The 13850-nt window shown below is 39.1% G+C and overlaps 1 protein-coding gene across 1 annotated transcript in view; it reads right to left on the reverse strand.

Annotated features, from left to right (window-relative positions):
• Positions 1-13850, reverse strand: part of MACF1 (microtubule actin crosslinking factor 1) — a 307684-nt gene that overhangs the window by 159439 nt on the left and 134395 nt on the right. The window contains exons 34-37 of the mRNA XM_042781878.1: positions 13221-13373; positions 12424-12512; positions 9782-9917; positions 132-5579 (exon numbers count right to left, since the gene is read on the reverse strand). Of these exons, the coding sequence (XP_042637812.1) occupies positions 132-5579; positions 9782-9917; positions 12424-12512; positions 13221-13373 (5826 nt within the window). The remainder of the gene's footprint in view (positions 1-131; positions 5580-9781; positions 9918-12423; positions 12513-13220; positions 13374-13850) is intronic.

Below are 13850 nucleotides of genomic sequence, written 5' to 3' on the forward strand. Positions count from 1 at the left end.
GCATCACCTAGTGCCCTAAAATTATTTATGCATATAATAATACATGTGTAAACTCAGTACCCAGTTAAGAATTTTAGCCTTCAACTAGCTGTACCTAAAAAAATTATGCAAACATACCACTTAAAACTTACCTTAGTTGCTTTGAAGGGCTCCACATTTACACCCTCAATTTCTTTTCCCCCAGGGACAGTCATGAAGGGAGAGTGTTCATTGCCATGGCTCTGTCTGAGCTTTTCCTGTGGTGTCTTCTCACCCATCTTCTCTGTAGGGCATGATATTAGAGGTACTATCTTTTCTGCATTGGAATCTGGAACAGTGGGGCTAACAATAGTATCTTCTTGTCCTGTAATCTCATTCTGTAACACATCTGGTAACAGTTTCTCTGGAAGAACTGACACCAAAACACTGGAACCTTCCTGAGTCACTATTCTTTCAAGAGATCTTGCTTCTGATTCTGTAACTGTGGAATTCGCTATTTCTACAAATATCTCTCTACTTATTTCCTGAGTTGTTGGTATGTTAGATTGGGAAAGTCCACAAAGTTCACTATCACTTTTGCTATCCTGATGATTAAGGTCCTTTTTGCCTGAGAATTCTAGGTAACTCATTTCTTCTGGGTCTACTCTGGAAACCGTAATTTCTTCCAATTCAAGAGTCTTCGTTGAGTCAAAAGTTACTTCTTGATGTGACTTTTCTTCACATTCATTAGATGAGAAAATCAGATCTTTGGTTTCTTGAGTCTTAAAAGTGACAGAGGAGTCTTGATAACTGCTAGTCTGCCTGGTGGTTCCTTGAAATGATTTATTTGCTTTGGAAATTTGGGATGTGTCTGTATCTTGGACTTTTCCAACTGATTTCTGGTAGTGCAATCCTTCAGGTTTTGGGGTCATAGAAGAGAATGGCTCATTCTGTGCTCCATCAGTCATTTCTTGAAATAAATTTTCTTCTGGTTTTAAAGTCAAACAGATGCTTAAATTGTTGACTTCGTCTTCATTGGCCTGTTTAGACTTGAAGAATGTTAAAGCATTTTGACTTCTTATAGAAATTCCTTTGGATACCATTCGGGAAGAATCTTCAGCTTTACAAATAATGGGAAATTCCAGATCTCTATGAACTTCTTTCCCTCTTTCAGGTATAGTTATTTCCACAGGCTGCCTCTTTAGATTGGAGTCATGTCCATCTCTAAAGGCAGTTTCCTCATTCAGCATTTCTTCTGAAAGAACTGCTGGTATGCATGTTTTGATGCTTTCTTCTAAAATCATCTCCTCCTTTTCTCTCTCACTTTTCCCTTTGCTAACCATTGGTTTCTTCTGCATAGCCTGTTCATTTAGCAATTTGCTTGAAGTTTCACAATTTGATTCTTGCATTTCTGAAATCATATCACTTATTTCTTTAGAATCCAGACCTAAGGTAGACTGTTTCATATGAGAGATAATTTCTACCTGTGTTACTATTTTTTCCGGCTCTTCATTTGTCTTTCCCATGTTATCCTGAAACATTTCTTTGTGTTTAAAATTACAAACTTTGGAGTGAGGATGTGCCACTGAAATATGGTCCAAAGATTTAGCATTGAAATTACCAGAAATCATGATACTGACAGACCCTTTGGCAACTGAAGAAGCTCTCCTTTGATCTTGGTCCTTGTACTGTGACTCCCTTAATGAAATGGTCACGTTTCTTTTTGCCTGTTCCCCATCAGGAAGTCTCGATTCAGCCATTTCTTCTGTAGACTGACTTTCAATTTGAAATAACCTCTCATTTTCTCCTTTACCACAACTCATTTCAGTCCGATTACAAGTAATTAACATATCCTTTCTTAGAGATTCATTCTTTAATTCAAATACTTCAATTCTATCATGCTTTTCAATCTGATCCCTATGATTCCTGGGCTCTAAAGTATCTATTTGGATCATAGTTGCCAGTTCAGGGCTGATCAATCTTTTCTCAACAGCTTCCTGTAAATTTACCTTCCGATCATTAAATATGTCAACAATCCCACCACTTAACATCTGATGAGATGCAATAATTCTGACCATGTTTTCATCTACCAACTTCTGTTCCAAAGCTGATGTTAATGTCAGTCTTTTTCCTGTAGTAGTATCTATGATTCCACCAGTACTTGCCTGGGCTTCTAAAATCCTCAATGTAGGTGCCAAGTCTACTTTTCCAAGTTGAATTGCTTCAGACAATGTAAGTGTTTTGCCACTCATCCCATCTTTGATATCTGAGAAGGGAATTACTTCTAGATATCTCTGTCCAGATTCAATATCAATTTTACATTTCTTTATTAATTCTGAATAGGGAACAATTCTGTGTTTCTCAGGATCTAGAACCCCATGCATCATTCCTGAAGACAATATTGCTTTATCAGTTAACAGTTCTTCTTTTTTAGCTTCTGCCAAGGTCAACTGTTGGCTAGAAAGGAGATCCACAAAGCTTCCAGTCAAGGCCTGAATTTCTTGGATTTCCCTTTTCAAGTCTGGGGTAATAAGATCTAACTTTATGGCTTCAGGAAGGGAAATAGTTTGTTTTGTTCCAGGATGAAAAAACTGATAGAGGTTTAAGTTCTCAACTTTTTTGAGTTGCCTGGATAAGTCTTCATCAATCAAGCCATGTTTAAAGGCATTATCAACAGAAAGTCTCATCCCAGATACATGGTGAATGATACCTCCATCTACTACTTGCTTAATCAACAACTGAATGGCTTCCTCTCTCTCCAAAAGACCTCTGTCAATGGCATGGACAACTGTTAAAGGGGCTTTGGTATCAGGGTCCATAAATCCAGTGGTTTCCATTTGTAAGCTAATTAATCTCTCCCTAATAATTTTTTCAGCATCTCTTCCTTTGGAGGCTTTCTCTAGTTTTATAAGTTCTGTCTGGTCAGCACTGTCAATCAAGCCAAGATTTGAGGCCAAAGTCACTGAAACTTTTTTGCCTCGTTTCACATCAACAATTCCACCAGTCACCACCTGCCCTTCTAAAATTCTACTGGCTGTTTGCTTATCAAGAAGTCCAACTGCAATCGCATCCTTCACAGAGTAGAGTGTGTGAGTATGGGGATCTAAGACACCACTTACAGCTTTGTCTGACATGAGAACATTATGTAACAGTTTCTCATCCATCAGACCTTCATCAATGACTTCTTCAGTTGTCAAAGACTCATGGGTCTGGGAGTCAAAGAAGCCCCGAAACATTTTAAACTTTCCCATAAGTTGCACAGCAGTATGACTGGGCATGACACCTTGGGCTATTGCTTCATTTAGTAAAAGCTTCTGACCAGTTTGCTCATGAAAGATACTGCCATCTTGAAATTGTGCAGATAATACATTTAAAGTAGTTTCTTCAAGGAATTCTAAAGGATGATTGTATGAGTGGGAAGTTTCACTACCATTATCTTCCTCATCTTTCTTTTCTAACATCATCACACTGCTACCTGCAATGTTTTCTCCTTCTTGACTTTGTTTATGATCATCCTTATCCACAGGCATTTTATTTATAGCTTTTTTTTGGTCCCAAGAATGGGTACTCATGCCATTTTCAGACTTTAATTGAGATTCTAAATCTAGAGTTTTTGCTATTTCAAATTGTGACATTTTGCCTTGGGGTTTTATGAGAGTTCGTCCAGTTTCACTTGGAATATGTTTGGTCTCAAGTAGGTTTGCTTGTTCTTTCTGACAGGTAAAGAAAGTCTTTCTGAGAGCTTGCCTTTCTTCTTTTGATGTTTCAACAGAAAAAGGATCTCTGTCAACCACCAAATGCAAACCCTCTGCTTCCTCAGGAGGTACTGTAAGGAGACCACTGCTGACATTTTTTCTAGTAGACATTTCTGTTCTGTCTTCCCTTTTGATGCCTAACAACTGCCTTTGTAGCTCTGATTTAACTTTATTTATGACCTCCAAAGTGTTAGCATTTGGATTTCTCACTTTTTGTTCTGCTACAAACAGGTCCCTTCCAGGGTTCTCAATATAGGAAAATTCTGTTTCTACAATGGTCTTTTTGCCTTTTGCTTCAGTAGAATTTTTCTGATCAGGATATTCTTTGTTCTGAGAAGAAAACTGGAACTCACGTGGCTTCAATGTCAGCCCATCACAGAAAGCTTCTGTGATTTGCACATTAGCTGATTTTTGTAATTCCTCAGGAATTTCTAGTCTATTATGTTCAACTCCAAATACTTCTAGAGGACTTGTTTGAGATTCGACTCTTGGTGTTAGTGCCTCTAGCAGCTCTTTGTCTAACAGGAGCAATCTCTGTCCATCCTGCACATTAATATAGCTGTGAGTCATCAGCTGAAACAACAGCTTCTCCCTATGGCTTGCTGTGCCCTCAGTTTCGCCCTTGCTGCAAGGCAGAGCTGCTGTTCCAGCTTTAACGCTTAATTTGCTTCTTTCTGAAGAGTCGGTTAATTGCATGTAGGGCATCACATCAGGTATGCAAATTGACCTTAAGTTACCGGCAAGATCTTTATCTAAGACTCCATTCTCTACTGCTTTCTCCCAGGACCAAACCTCTGTGGTTGCTGGTAGAAACAGAGCCTTAATATGCTGTCGGCCACTAAGGATTTTATGAGCTAGTTCAGTAGACACAATGCCTTGTTCCAGGGCATCTGTGATTGGGAGGATTTCTCCAGATTCAGGCCATAGTAACCCCATGAATGACCAAAGGGACTCCAGAATCACAAGGGCAATCTTCACAGCTACTAGATCATTGCTCACTGCTTCATTTATCATCAGCCTGTGCCCAGTGGCAGTGTCTATGATGCCTCCTGTCTGAAGCTGCCTTATGAGAATAGCACAGGCCATATCTTGGTCGATCAAATTATGTCTTACAGCCTCTTCCACTGTAAGTCTGTGTCCTGTTCTTGGATCCACTATGCCACCAGCAAAAAGCTGAGCTTCTAGCAGCCGGACAGTGACCTGCCTATCTATCAATCCTTCCTGAACTGCACGGAAAATGCTAACCTTCCGGCCTGATTTAAAGCTCAGCATCCCCCCTGCCAATTGCTTGACAGGCAGCAATTTCAACCCTGATTCCTGGTGGACAATACATCTCTGCATCAAGTCCAGTAAACTGATTTTCTCAGCTGTATTGGGGTCTATCAAATTTTTGGATGACCTCAAGTAAGACTCCAACACAGAATGAAGATGTGGAGTGATGAAACCTTGAAGAAAAGCCTCCTCTAGGTTAACACAGTTCTCACTGGGGGAGAGACAGAAACCTCCAGTTGCCAGATGAGCTTCTAAGATTTTCAGTCCAACTCTCTCACTGATTGTTCTGTTTTCAATTGCTTCCACCACAGAAAGAGGGCCTTTGCCCTCAGGGAGCCTGCTTATTAAGGACAGGGCATCCTGTAGCTCCTGGAGCTGCTGGTACATCTGGGGACTAATGAGGTTTTGTGCTAGGCCCTCCTCCAAAGAAAGCTTTTCACTGGTCTCAGGAGCAATTAGGCCAGACATGATAACCTGGGATTCTAGGAGCACAAGGCCTGTGTCTTGGTCAATGAGGCCCTTTTGCATGGCTCTGAAGATGGGAAATATTTCCACTGTGCCTAGGTCAATCACCCCAGCAACTGCTCTGCAACCCTAAAAAGAAAATGAAAAAAGAAAAGAGAATCAGTGCCAATGGAGAAATATAATACTTGAAAGGAGTCAATTAAAGAACTATAGTATATCAAATTCCAACTACCAGAAAAACCTAGCCTGGAATAAACCCCAACATGTAGGAAATATTCTCAAGTCTGACAGTATTAATACTAAAAAAGAATTTTTCTAAACTGCAGAATGTTTAACAGGACTAGAATCTCAAAGATTACTTGAGGGATGGTAGCATTAAGCTTATCTGAATAATAAGCTCTACAAAGTGGCAAGCAATGAAAAGTGAAAGGATGGCAAGTTCTAAGACTAAATCACCACAAAGGTTCTTATAGGCACATACCAGTTCCTAAAAAGTGAAAATTCAACCCCTTATAACAACTTCTCAGTGTTGCAACCGAGGCAGAAGACTCTTGAAACAGCACTTTCCTGCTGATGAGTGCATCAGGACTGGTCCATAAGATTAGAAGAGAGATTTAAGCAGCCTAATAGCCACAGAACACTAATGCATCCAGGGAGATGGGCCTATGTATACTATTCAAGCAGCTGTTTAAGAGCGGGGGACAATCATACTCTGGGTAGTCAATGCTAGGTTCTCCCAAAGCAATGGCTCTGAGTTAAATTAGTTCTAGGAATTGGAAGTAGCGAGTCAAGGAAGTGAACATGCTGGGAACCCTTGACCCCAGAACTGCTCTTTTCATCCAGGCTAGTATGAACAGTACAATTAGGATTACAGCTACTACTTACTGATCCTTTAATATATTTATTATATTTATATTAAATATAATATATATTATACTGATATTTCACTCTCACAACAGTTTTATTTAAGTAATTATTTTAATCTTTAGTTTACAGATAAGAAAACGAGGTTCAGAGAGGCTGGGTAACTACACCAAGGTTACTAAACTAAATCTTATGCTATTTACTGCCTCCCCAGTTAGATCCAGAAGGTGACATGCATAAAGGACAAGTACAGCAGATTCACATCTTATACAGGAGTTATGGTAATCTCTTGTAAAATCTATGCATAGCTCTGAAAGAATTACCATTTTGAAGCTTTTAACCACAGAGTGGTGGTATTTGGAAATAAAGTGTTTCATGTTGTAGGACATTTTATCAGTTTTATTAATCACCAGTTTCCAGCTCTTCTTATTCATAGTCATTCCCTTCATTTTCTATAAATGATTTTATCTATTCCTCTCTTTGGTCACTGTTACTTTCTGGTTCTTACTTAACTCTTTAATTTACTGATGAAAAATCTTGTTGAAGCAACTGCCAGTCACTTCTAAATAATTCATTTCAAAAAGGTCAGTGAAAAAAAGGAAGACCCTCAATGAGATGGACTGACACAGTGGCTGTAACAGTGGCTTCAAATACAGCAATGTTTGTGAGAATAGTGCAAAACCAGGCATTGTTTTGTTCTGTTGTACATAGGGTAGCTGTAAGTCAGAACCAACTCAACAGCATCTAAGAACAATAACAAAACCTCATCACCCAAGTTACCCCTTTAAGATGCAGGAATAGAAGAGAACTCCTGTGAGAAATGTTTATATACTTCACATCACTGACAGTGTATGTTTTATGAATTCCCAAATGGAGATATAAAAAAAGCAATGTGAGAACCAGGGTAAAGGAAGAAAGGATGTATAGCTGGGCCTTAAGACACAAGGAATTCACAGCTGTGCACATCTAAGAAATGCTATTAGAGACATCACAAGAGGAAAGAAAAAAAAAAAAAACAATCAAGAACCAAGAAAGAGCCAGCACTAAAGAAGCCTGAAAAGTTCAACCCTACATCTAGCAATAAAAGCAGAAATTTTCACTAGTCCTTCAGAAAATGGGCAAGTTTATGACAATGTACTGAGTTTTTCACAAAGCTGAACATATTTAATATAAAGGACTGTTTACAGTCTATTTTCTTCTAGATTACTTCTCCACTACCTCTTTTATGATGGCAATAATACTTGGCAATTCTGAAAAATATTCTCATTGGGAATATAAAAAATAAAATAAAATAAATGATGCATTTCATTTCCAGCTCAGTGAGAATGCAAACTCTAATAAGAGCAGGTACTTTCCCCACTCAGTGTCTCAGAACACTATCTGAAGTTCAATAAATATTTGATGGATAAATAGTAAGTAAATTCTTAAAGTCATTCACTTGTTTTCCCCCAGATTTTAAAAACATGCACCGAGGCTCTCAAGCTTGATTAGCTTGAGATCCGCATGTTATAAAACATACAGAATGGACAGCAAAAGAAGGAGCAGGAGACTTCATTCACATTTCCACCTCACCCACCATATGAGGTTTATTAATGGAAGAACTGGCAGAACTCTCCACAATACTTAAAATTTTGTTATTCTCTACTTTGGTTTTCTGGTCCAGAGTGTAAAGTTTAATTTGTTTACATTAAACCTGTAAATTATGGAACTCTGCTTGTTTCTATTTTATAGAGATTGATGGGAAAAGTGTCCTATCATATGATTTTATGAGATACATGAAAAATTCCTTTTACAAAATCCATGTAAAGACTATTCAGAAACAGACAATATGATAAAAGAAAAAATTCTTTTAAAAACTTCTAATTTCTTCAGGGAGATTCATAGAGTCTCAGAAATGCTGACAATGAGGAAAGGCCTAGAATCCAGCCAAAGAGAAAGACTACAGTGTTCTTTCTAACACCCTAGATACTGGAGGATAGGCAGGAAGCACTGAGCTGGGAAGTGGTCCAGAGCAATCCACTTCAGCCCTACCAAACATGGATATTCTGACCTCAACAAGCACAAAAAGACAGAGAGAGAAGAAGAAAGAAAACACAAAAGGCTTCTACTTACCAGAGTTGCAGGGTGCACCTTGGGCAGGTAAAAGAGAGAGCCTTATGGAGCAGCTCAGCCGTATCACACACACAGTGTAAGCTTGGTGTTAGCGTCCAGCATGCGACTGTTTGTTTTTTGCAAAAAAGAACCCCAAACAGGTCGTCCTCTTTTCCCTTTGTGCATTTGTGCTTAAACTCCAAAGGGTTAGTGAAACTTGTAAGCAAGGATGTCAGTTAATCAAACAATACTTCACATGAAACACACAAACGGTACAGGGGACACATCATGCTCAATGTGGTGGTGCTCAGCAGCTTGTCTTTCTTACTTTTTTTTCTTCCCCTCTTTTAACCTTTTATAACGAGAACTGGGTGTTCTCAGCAAGCAATTGTTAAAACTTTTCACATACTCCCTTATATGGTGAAGCAACAAGCCATTAGAAGTGGGCTACCTTACAGAGAGAATGCTAAACCAGCACATTCTTTTTGGTAATACACTATCAAGTCGTAGCTGGTTTTGTCTTGTGGTCTTTATGATTCTAGCTCCTCCTGCACAAATTTCATATCAAAGAACCAGAACCAAGGTATATTTCGTCAGAATATCATTTTCAATATCACCTGAACCAAATTTGATTACCACATGAACTTAAGTTTTGACCTGTCCCAATAAGTTGGCCATTGCTTCACAACATAGGAAATAAGCAGGCAAACACACATATATATCCCAGAGACACATGTATATAATATGTTAAGTCTACATATACACACACAAGTATCCAGGAAGAACTTAGGACAAGGAGCAGGAACTTCAACAACTTTCATATGGTCCAGGAAATGAACATGGAAGAAAACTGGTAAAGATGCCACATGATGGGATGACTATGAGTGAAGGGAACCAGCGTCTCAGTCAGTGAAGCTAACCCACCAGTTTGCTTTAGAATGGAACATTTCACATTTATTTACTCATATTTGAAAATAATATAAGGAGGGAAGAGGTTCATGGCTTTTTCTTCCCCATAACCAGAACTCTTGGCTTTCAACTTCTGAATGACAATGTCATAAAGGAGTAATCCGATGTAATACAGACCTAGCAGTAAATGTTCTCCTTAACAACAGTCAACCACAAAATGGCAGACATTAAAAAAACTTGAACCAGGTCTAAAGGCTTAGGAGTAAGTGCCTTCTAGTGTTTTTGACTGACCAACACATCATGGAACCCCAGTAAAGAAACACAAGACAAATGGCTGCTAATGTGAGGTTAAAAATTAAGTTACATTGGTCACAGAAAGCTAGTGATTATGACTCTCAATCGGCCAAGCTATTTTCACACCATTCAAAAGGTACCCCCCAGTATTTGCAGAGAAAAACTAAAAGTACCTTTTGTTCTGTCTGCTGGGCCAACTGGCTCTGAAGCTGTTGAAGCTGGTTTGATGAACCATCACAAAGGTCATGATAAGCATTATTCAGGGCATTCAACTGCTCAGATATCTGTTCCTTCTCTTTTTCTGAGAGCCTAAAAGATGAAGCATTAAAGCTCTTTTAGAGAGATACCATTCTCCAAACTGTCCACTATTGCTTCAAAATCTTTCCTTTTTTACCTTGGATTATATATGCTTCTTTGTCATTGTTACCTATGAATCATCTGGTCAGTCTTCCAGACTCAGTAAAGACTTTAGAATCCAACGCATAGTTTTCCTCTCTATAACAAATGATAATTTATCTATTACCCACCTATCCAGCTTAACCAAGCTTAAAAATTTTGTCATATTTCCTTCAGATCTTTTTCTAAGGAATAAAACATACCAGATACGATTAAAGCCTACTGTGCCACCAATCCCATTCCTGTTCCTTTCTGCCCAGAGTAACCACCATCATGAATCTGGAGAATTTTACAATTTGTTTTTTTCCCTCCACAGTATGTTTTTAAGAATTAATTATATTGCTTCATATTACAACTATCCCATAAACCTCACTGACATTTCTCTAATCTTTTGAGTCCTCCATTTTCTCTTAATCTATCAGTCCTCTTTATTACCTTTAGTTTTGTCGCTAGAGCCCAGACCCCACAGGCCATCTTCTCAATCTGTCCCTTACTATTACCCTTGCACTCTTCCCTCCCTAATCTGATAAAGCCCCAGCCTGATCAATCAAACATTGGACTTCTCTGTTCCCACACCCAGGCAGCTAAGTACTTCCAGTGGTGGTGGGGGTAGGGAGGAAGAAAGGAGAAGGATCCTACAAAGGTATAGAGAGATCTTACTGATTTCCAGCCTCAGTGCTTCCTGACAATCCTCTTGAAGGCTCCCATCCAAGCCCTCACCCCCGCTCCCCCGGCACTACTCTAACTTCCAGCAAACTACTTCACATTTTCAAAGAAAAAATACAGGCCATTTGGCACTAATTCTCTTATTTTCTGACTTCACACCTAGCAAATTTACCTCTATGAATACCTTTCTCCTCACCTCCCTCACTTGGAACCTTAGAGCAACAGCTGTCTCATCTCCTGTTTAAGCTTGTATTTTCTACTTATTAATGAATTTCAACCTCTTCCGTGTTCTCTAGAACCTCTCTCCTATTACTTTGATCTCATTCTCTCTTATGGTCTTATATACCTAAATTCCTCTTTTCTTTTAAGAAAAGAAAACTCTTTCCACTCCAGTTACTTACTATATTATCTCTTTACTTTCCTCATGGCCAACCTTCTTGAAGGAGAAGTCTAATTTCACTCTGTGTTCCTCATCTCTCATGTGCTTCTAATCATACCAAAATTGGCATCACTCCCCAACTTCTCACCAAAGTTACCAAACACATTCCAGCAGCAACAGAAACTGGGTTTTTAACATTTCTTGACTTCTGGTCACTCCTTTTTTGGCCTCTGTTCTCTCTTTTGTTCTGAGGTATCACTCATAGTTTTCCTTTTACTTCCCTGAGATTTCCTTTACAAGCTACCTACTCCCTGTCATCAAGTCAATTGCATAGTGACCTCCATAGGGTGTCCAAGGCTGTAAATCTTTATGGAAGTAGATCGCCCCATCTTCCTCCTGTGGAGCAGCTGATGGTTTGAACCATTGACCTTCTGGTTAGCAGCCTTACCCATTGTACCACCAGACCTTCCTTTTCATAAGCCAAGAAGCCCTAAAAAGCCATTTTAAACTAATTTACTCATATGGGTTCTACTACTCTGATGACTCAAATTTCCATCAGTTTGTTGTTGTTGTTGTTGTTATGTGCCATCGAGTCGGATCCGACTCATAGCGACCCCTCCTTGGGTTTCTAAGGCAGTATCACTACGGAAGTAGATTGCCCCATCTTCCTTCCGAGGAGTGGCTGGTGGGTTTGAACTGCCAGCCTTTCTGGTTAGCAGTTAAGTGCCTTAGCCACTATGCTACCAGAGCTCCTTAGTTCTAAACTCACATATATAGCATCCCATTGTTCCATTTTTAGTGGAACTATGCAAGGCATAAATAAATATATTAAGTACTTTCTAATACATACTAGGCATTGCCACTCCAATGTCCTACAGATTCTTCACAATGTCTAAAACAAAAGCCAGTCCCTCCTCCCTCAACCTACTCCTTTTATCTTGGTTAACAGTATTACCATATACCCAATGGCCTAAGCCAGAAACCTTGGAGTTATATCTGATAATTTTCTTCTGTCATCAAACTCTATCAATTCTTATCCTTAATAATTTGTCCCCTACTTTCCATTCCTTGTCATTTCTTGCCTGTATTACTGAACAGTCTTTTAATTGATCACTCAGCTTCTCTTGCCTCATTTCAATCCATACTCTATAAAACTGTTATAGCAACTTTTATAAACAAAATTCAATCACATTTAAAATACCTCCCACAGCCAACAAGGTAAAACGAAAACTCCTTAACATGAGGTACAAGGCTCTTCATGATCTGGCTCATGCTACTTTGAATTCTCCAAGCTGACTTCTCATCATGATCCAAAACTTCAGCCAGGTATAGCAGGTCTCCCAGATGTGCTATAATCTCCCATTTGATACTCACTTATGACCATGCTTGGCCAAGAAGATCTGTGAAGTTTTGATGGCCTCAGAGACTTGTTCTTTCTTGGTCGTCAACTCCTCTGCTAGAATCTATCCAGTAGAAATAAAAAGAAAAGCTTTAGTATCCGTGGTAGTTAAGGTTATATGTCAACTTGGCTGGGCCAAGTTTTGAATGGCTGGGCAGCTGGATGTAGTTATTCCCCACAATGAGACTAGTAATTAACTCCATCTTGGAATCTTCTGTGGGCAGTTGAGTAGCTGCCTTAGGGATGTGGTCTGTTTCCAGTATGTAAGAAGATGTTTTGAGAAAGGTCTTGAACTTTTTGGCACGCTTGGACTCTGCATGTAGCAGAGTCTTAATTCAGCAGCCTGCCATGTTGCCTGCTGATCTTGGAACTGTTTCTGAATTTGAACTAGTGGCCTGCCGTGTTGCTTAACAATCTTGGGACTATACCATTTTACTTGTGGAGCCTGGGTTTGTCAGCCTGAGTTAAGAGAAGCCTCCAGCTCCAGTGGGCTAGGAGCATGAGGCGGAGCTGAAGCCCAAGGTATAGGAGCCTTCATCCAGCCACTAGAGCTAGCACTTTGAACACAGACTTCTAGTCTCCTAAACTGTAAGAGAATAAATCCCTGTTTGTTAAAGATATCCACTTGTGGTATTTCTGTTATAGCAGCATTAGATAACCAAAACAGTACCCAAAGAATTAAAGAATCAAAAATAATTAGACATAACTTTTAAAATATCCTAGGAAAAAATTATATTGTGTCCAGGTAGAGAAAGATGGACTGTTCACTCACCTGCTGTTCCAAAATAGCCTTTTCAATGTCTGTTGACTCTTTAGTCTGGGATGAGGTAGTCTTTCCTTGTGTATTCCTTGCTAGGGTAGACACCCAGCCCAAAAGTTCTTTAACTTTCTCTACATGTTCTTGTTTTTCCTCTTCTACCACTTTCTAGAATAACAGATTGAAAATCAGTAACCTGGTCAATGATTTAAAAAAAAAAAAAAAACCTCAAAGTCAAACTCACTGCCATCAAGTCGACTCTGACTCATAGCAACCCTTTGGGTTTCCAAGATGGTAAATCTTTATGGAGGTAGATTGCCCTGTCTTCTTTCCACAGAGTGGCTGGTGGGTTTGAACTACTAATCTTCTGGTTAACAGTCAAATGCCTTAGTCACTAGGCCACCAGAGCTCCTTAATGTCTTATTAGACATTGCAAATTTCAGATTTCTTAAAACAGAGATGCTCAAGATACCTAATCAGCTGGCAGCTAAAACAACCCAAATTAAATATGACTTACTTGGCCTATAACATTACTCACATGTACTTAAATATATGACAGTGACAAGTAAATTCATTACATCTAAGTTAAAAAAAAAAAAAAAACCAAACTCAGTGCCATCGAGTTGTTTTCTGACTCACAGCAAT

Source organism: Orycteropus afer, unplaced genomic scaffold (assembly GCF_000298275.1).
Source record: "Orycteropus afer afer isolate SDZICR_OR568_19922 unplaced genomic scaffold, OryAfe1.0 scaffold00192, whole genome shotgun sequence".
Taxonomy (NCBI): domain Eukaryota; kingdom Metazoa; phylum Chordata; class Mammalia; order Tubulidentata; family Orycteropodidae; genus Orycteropus; species Orycteropus afer.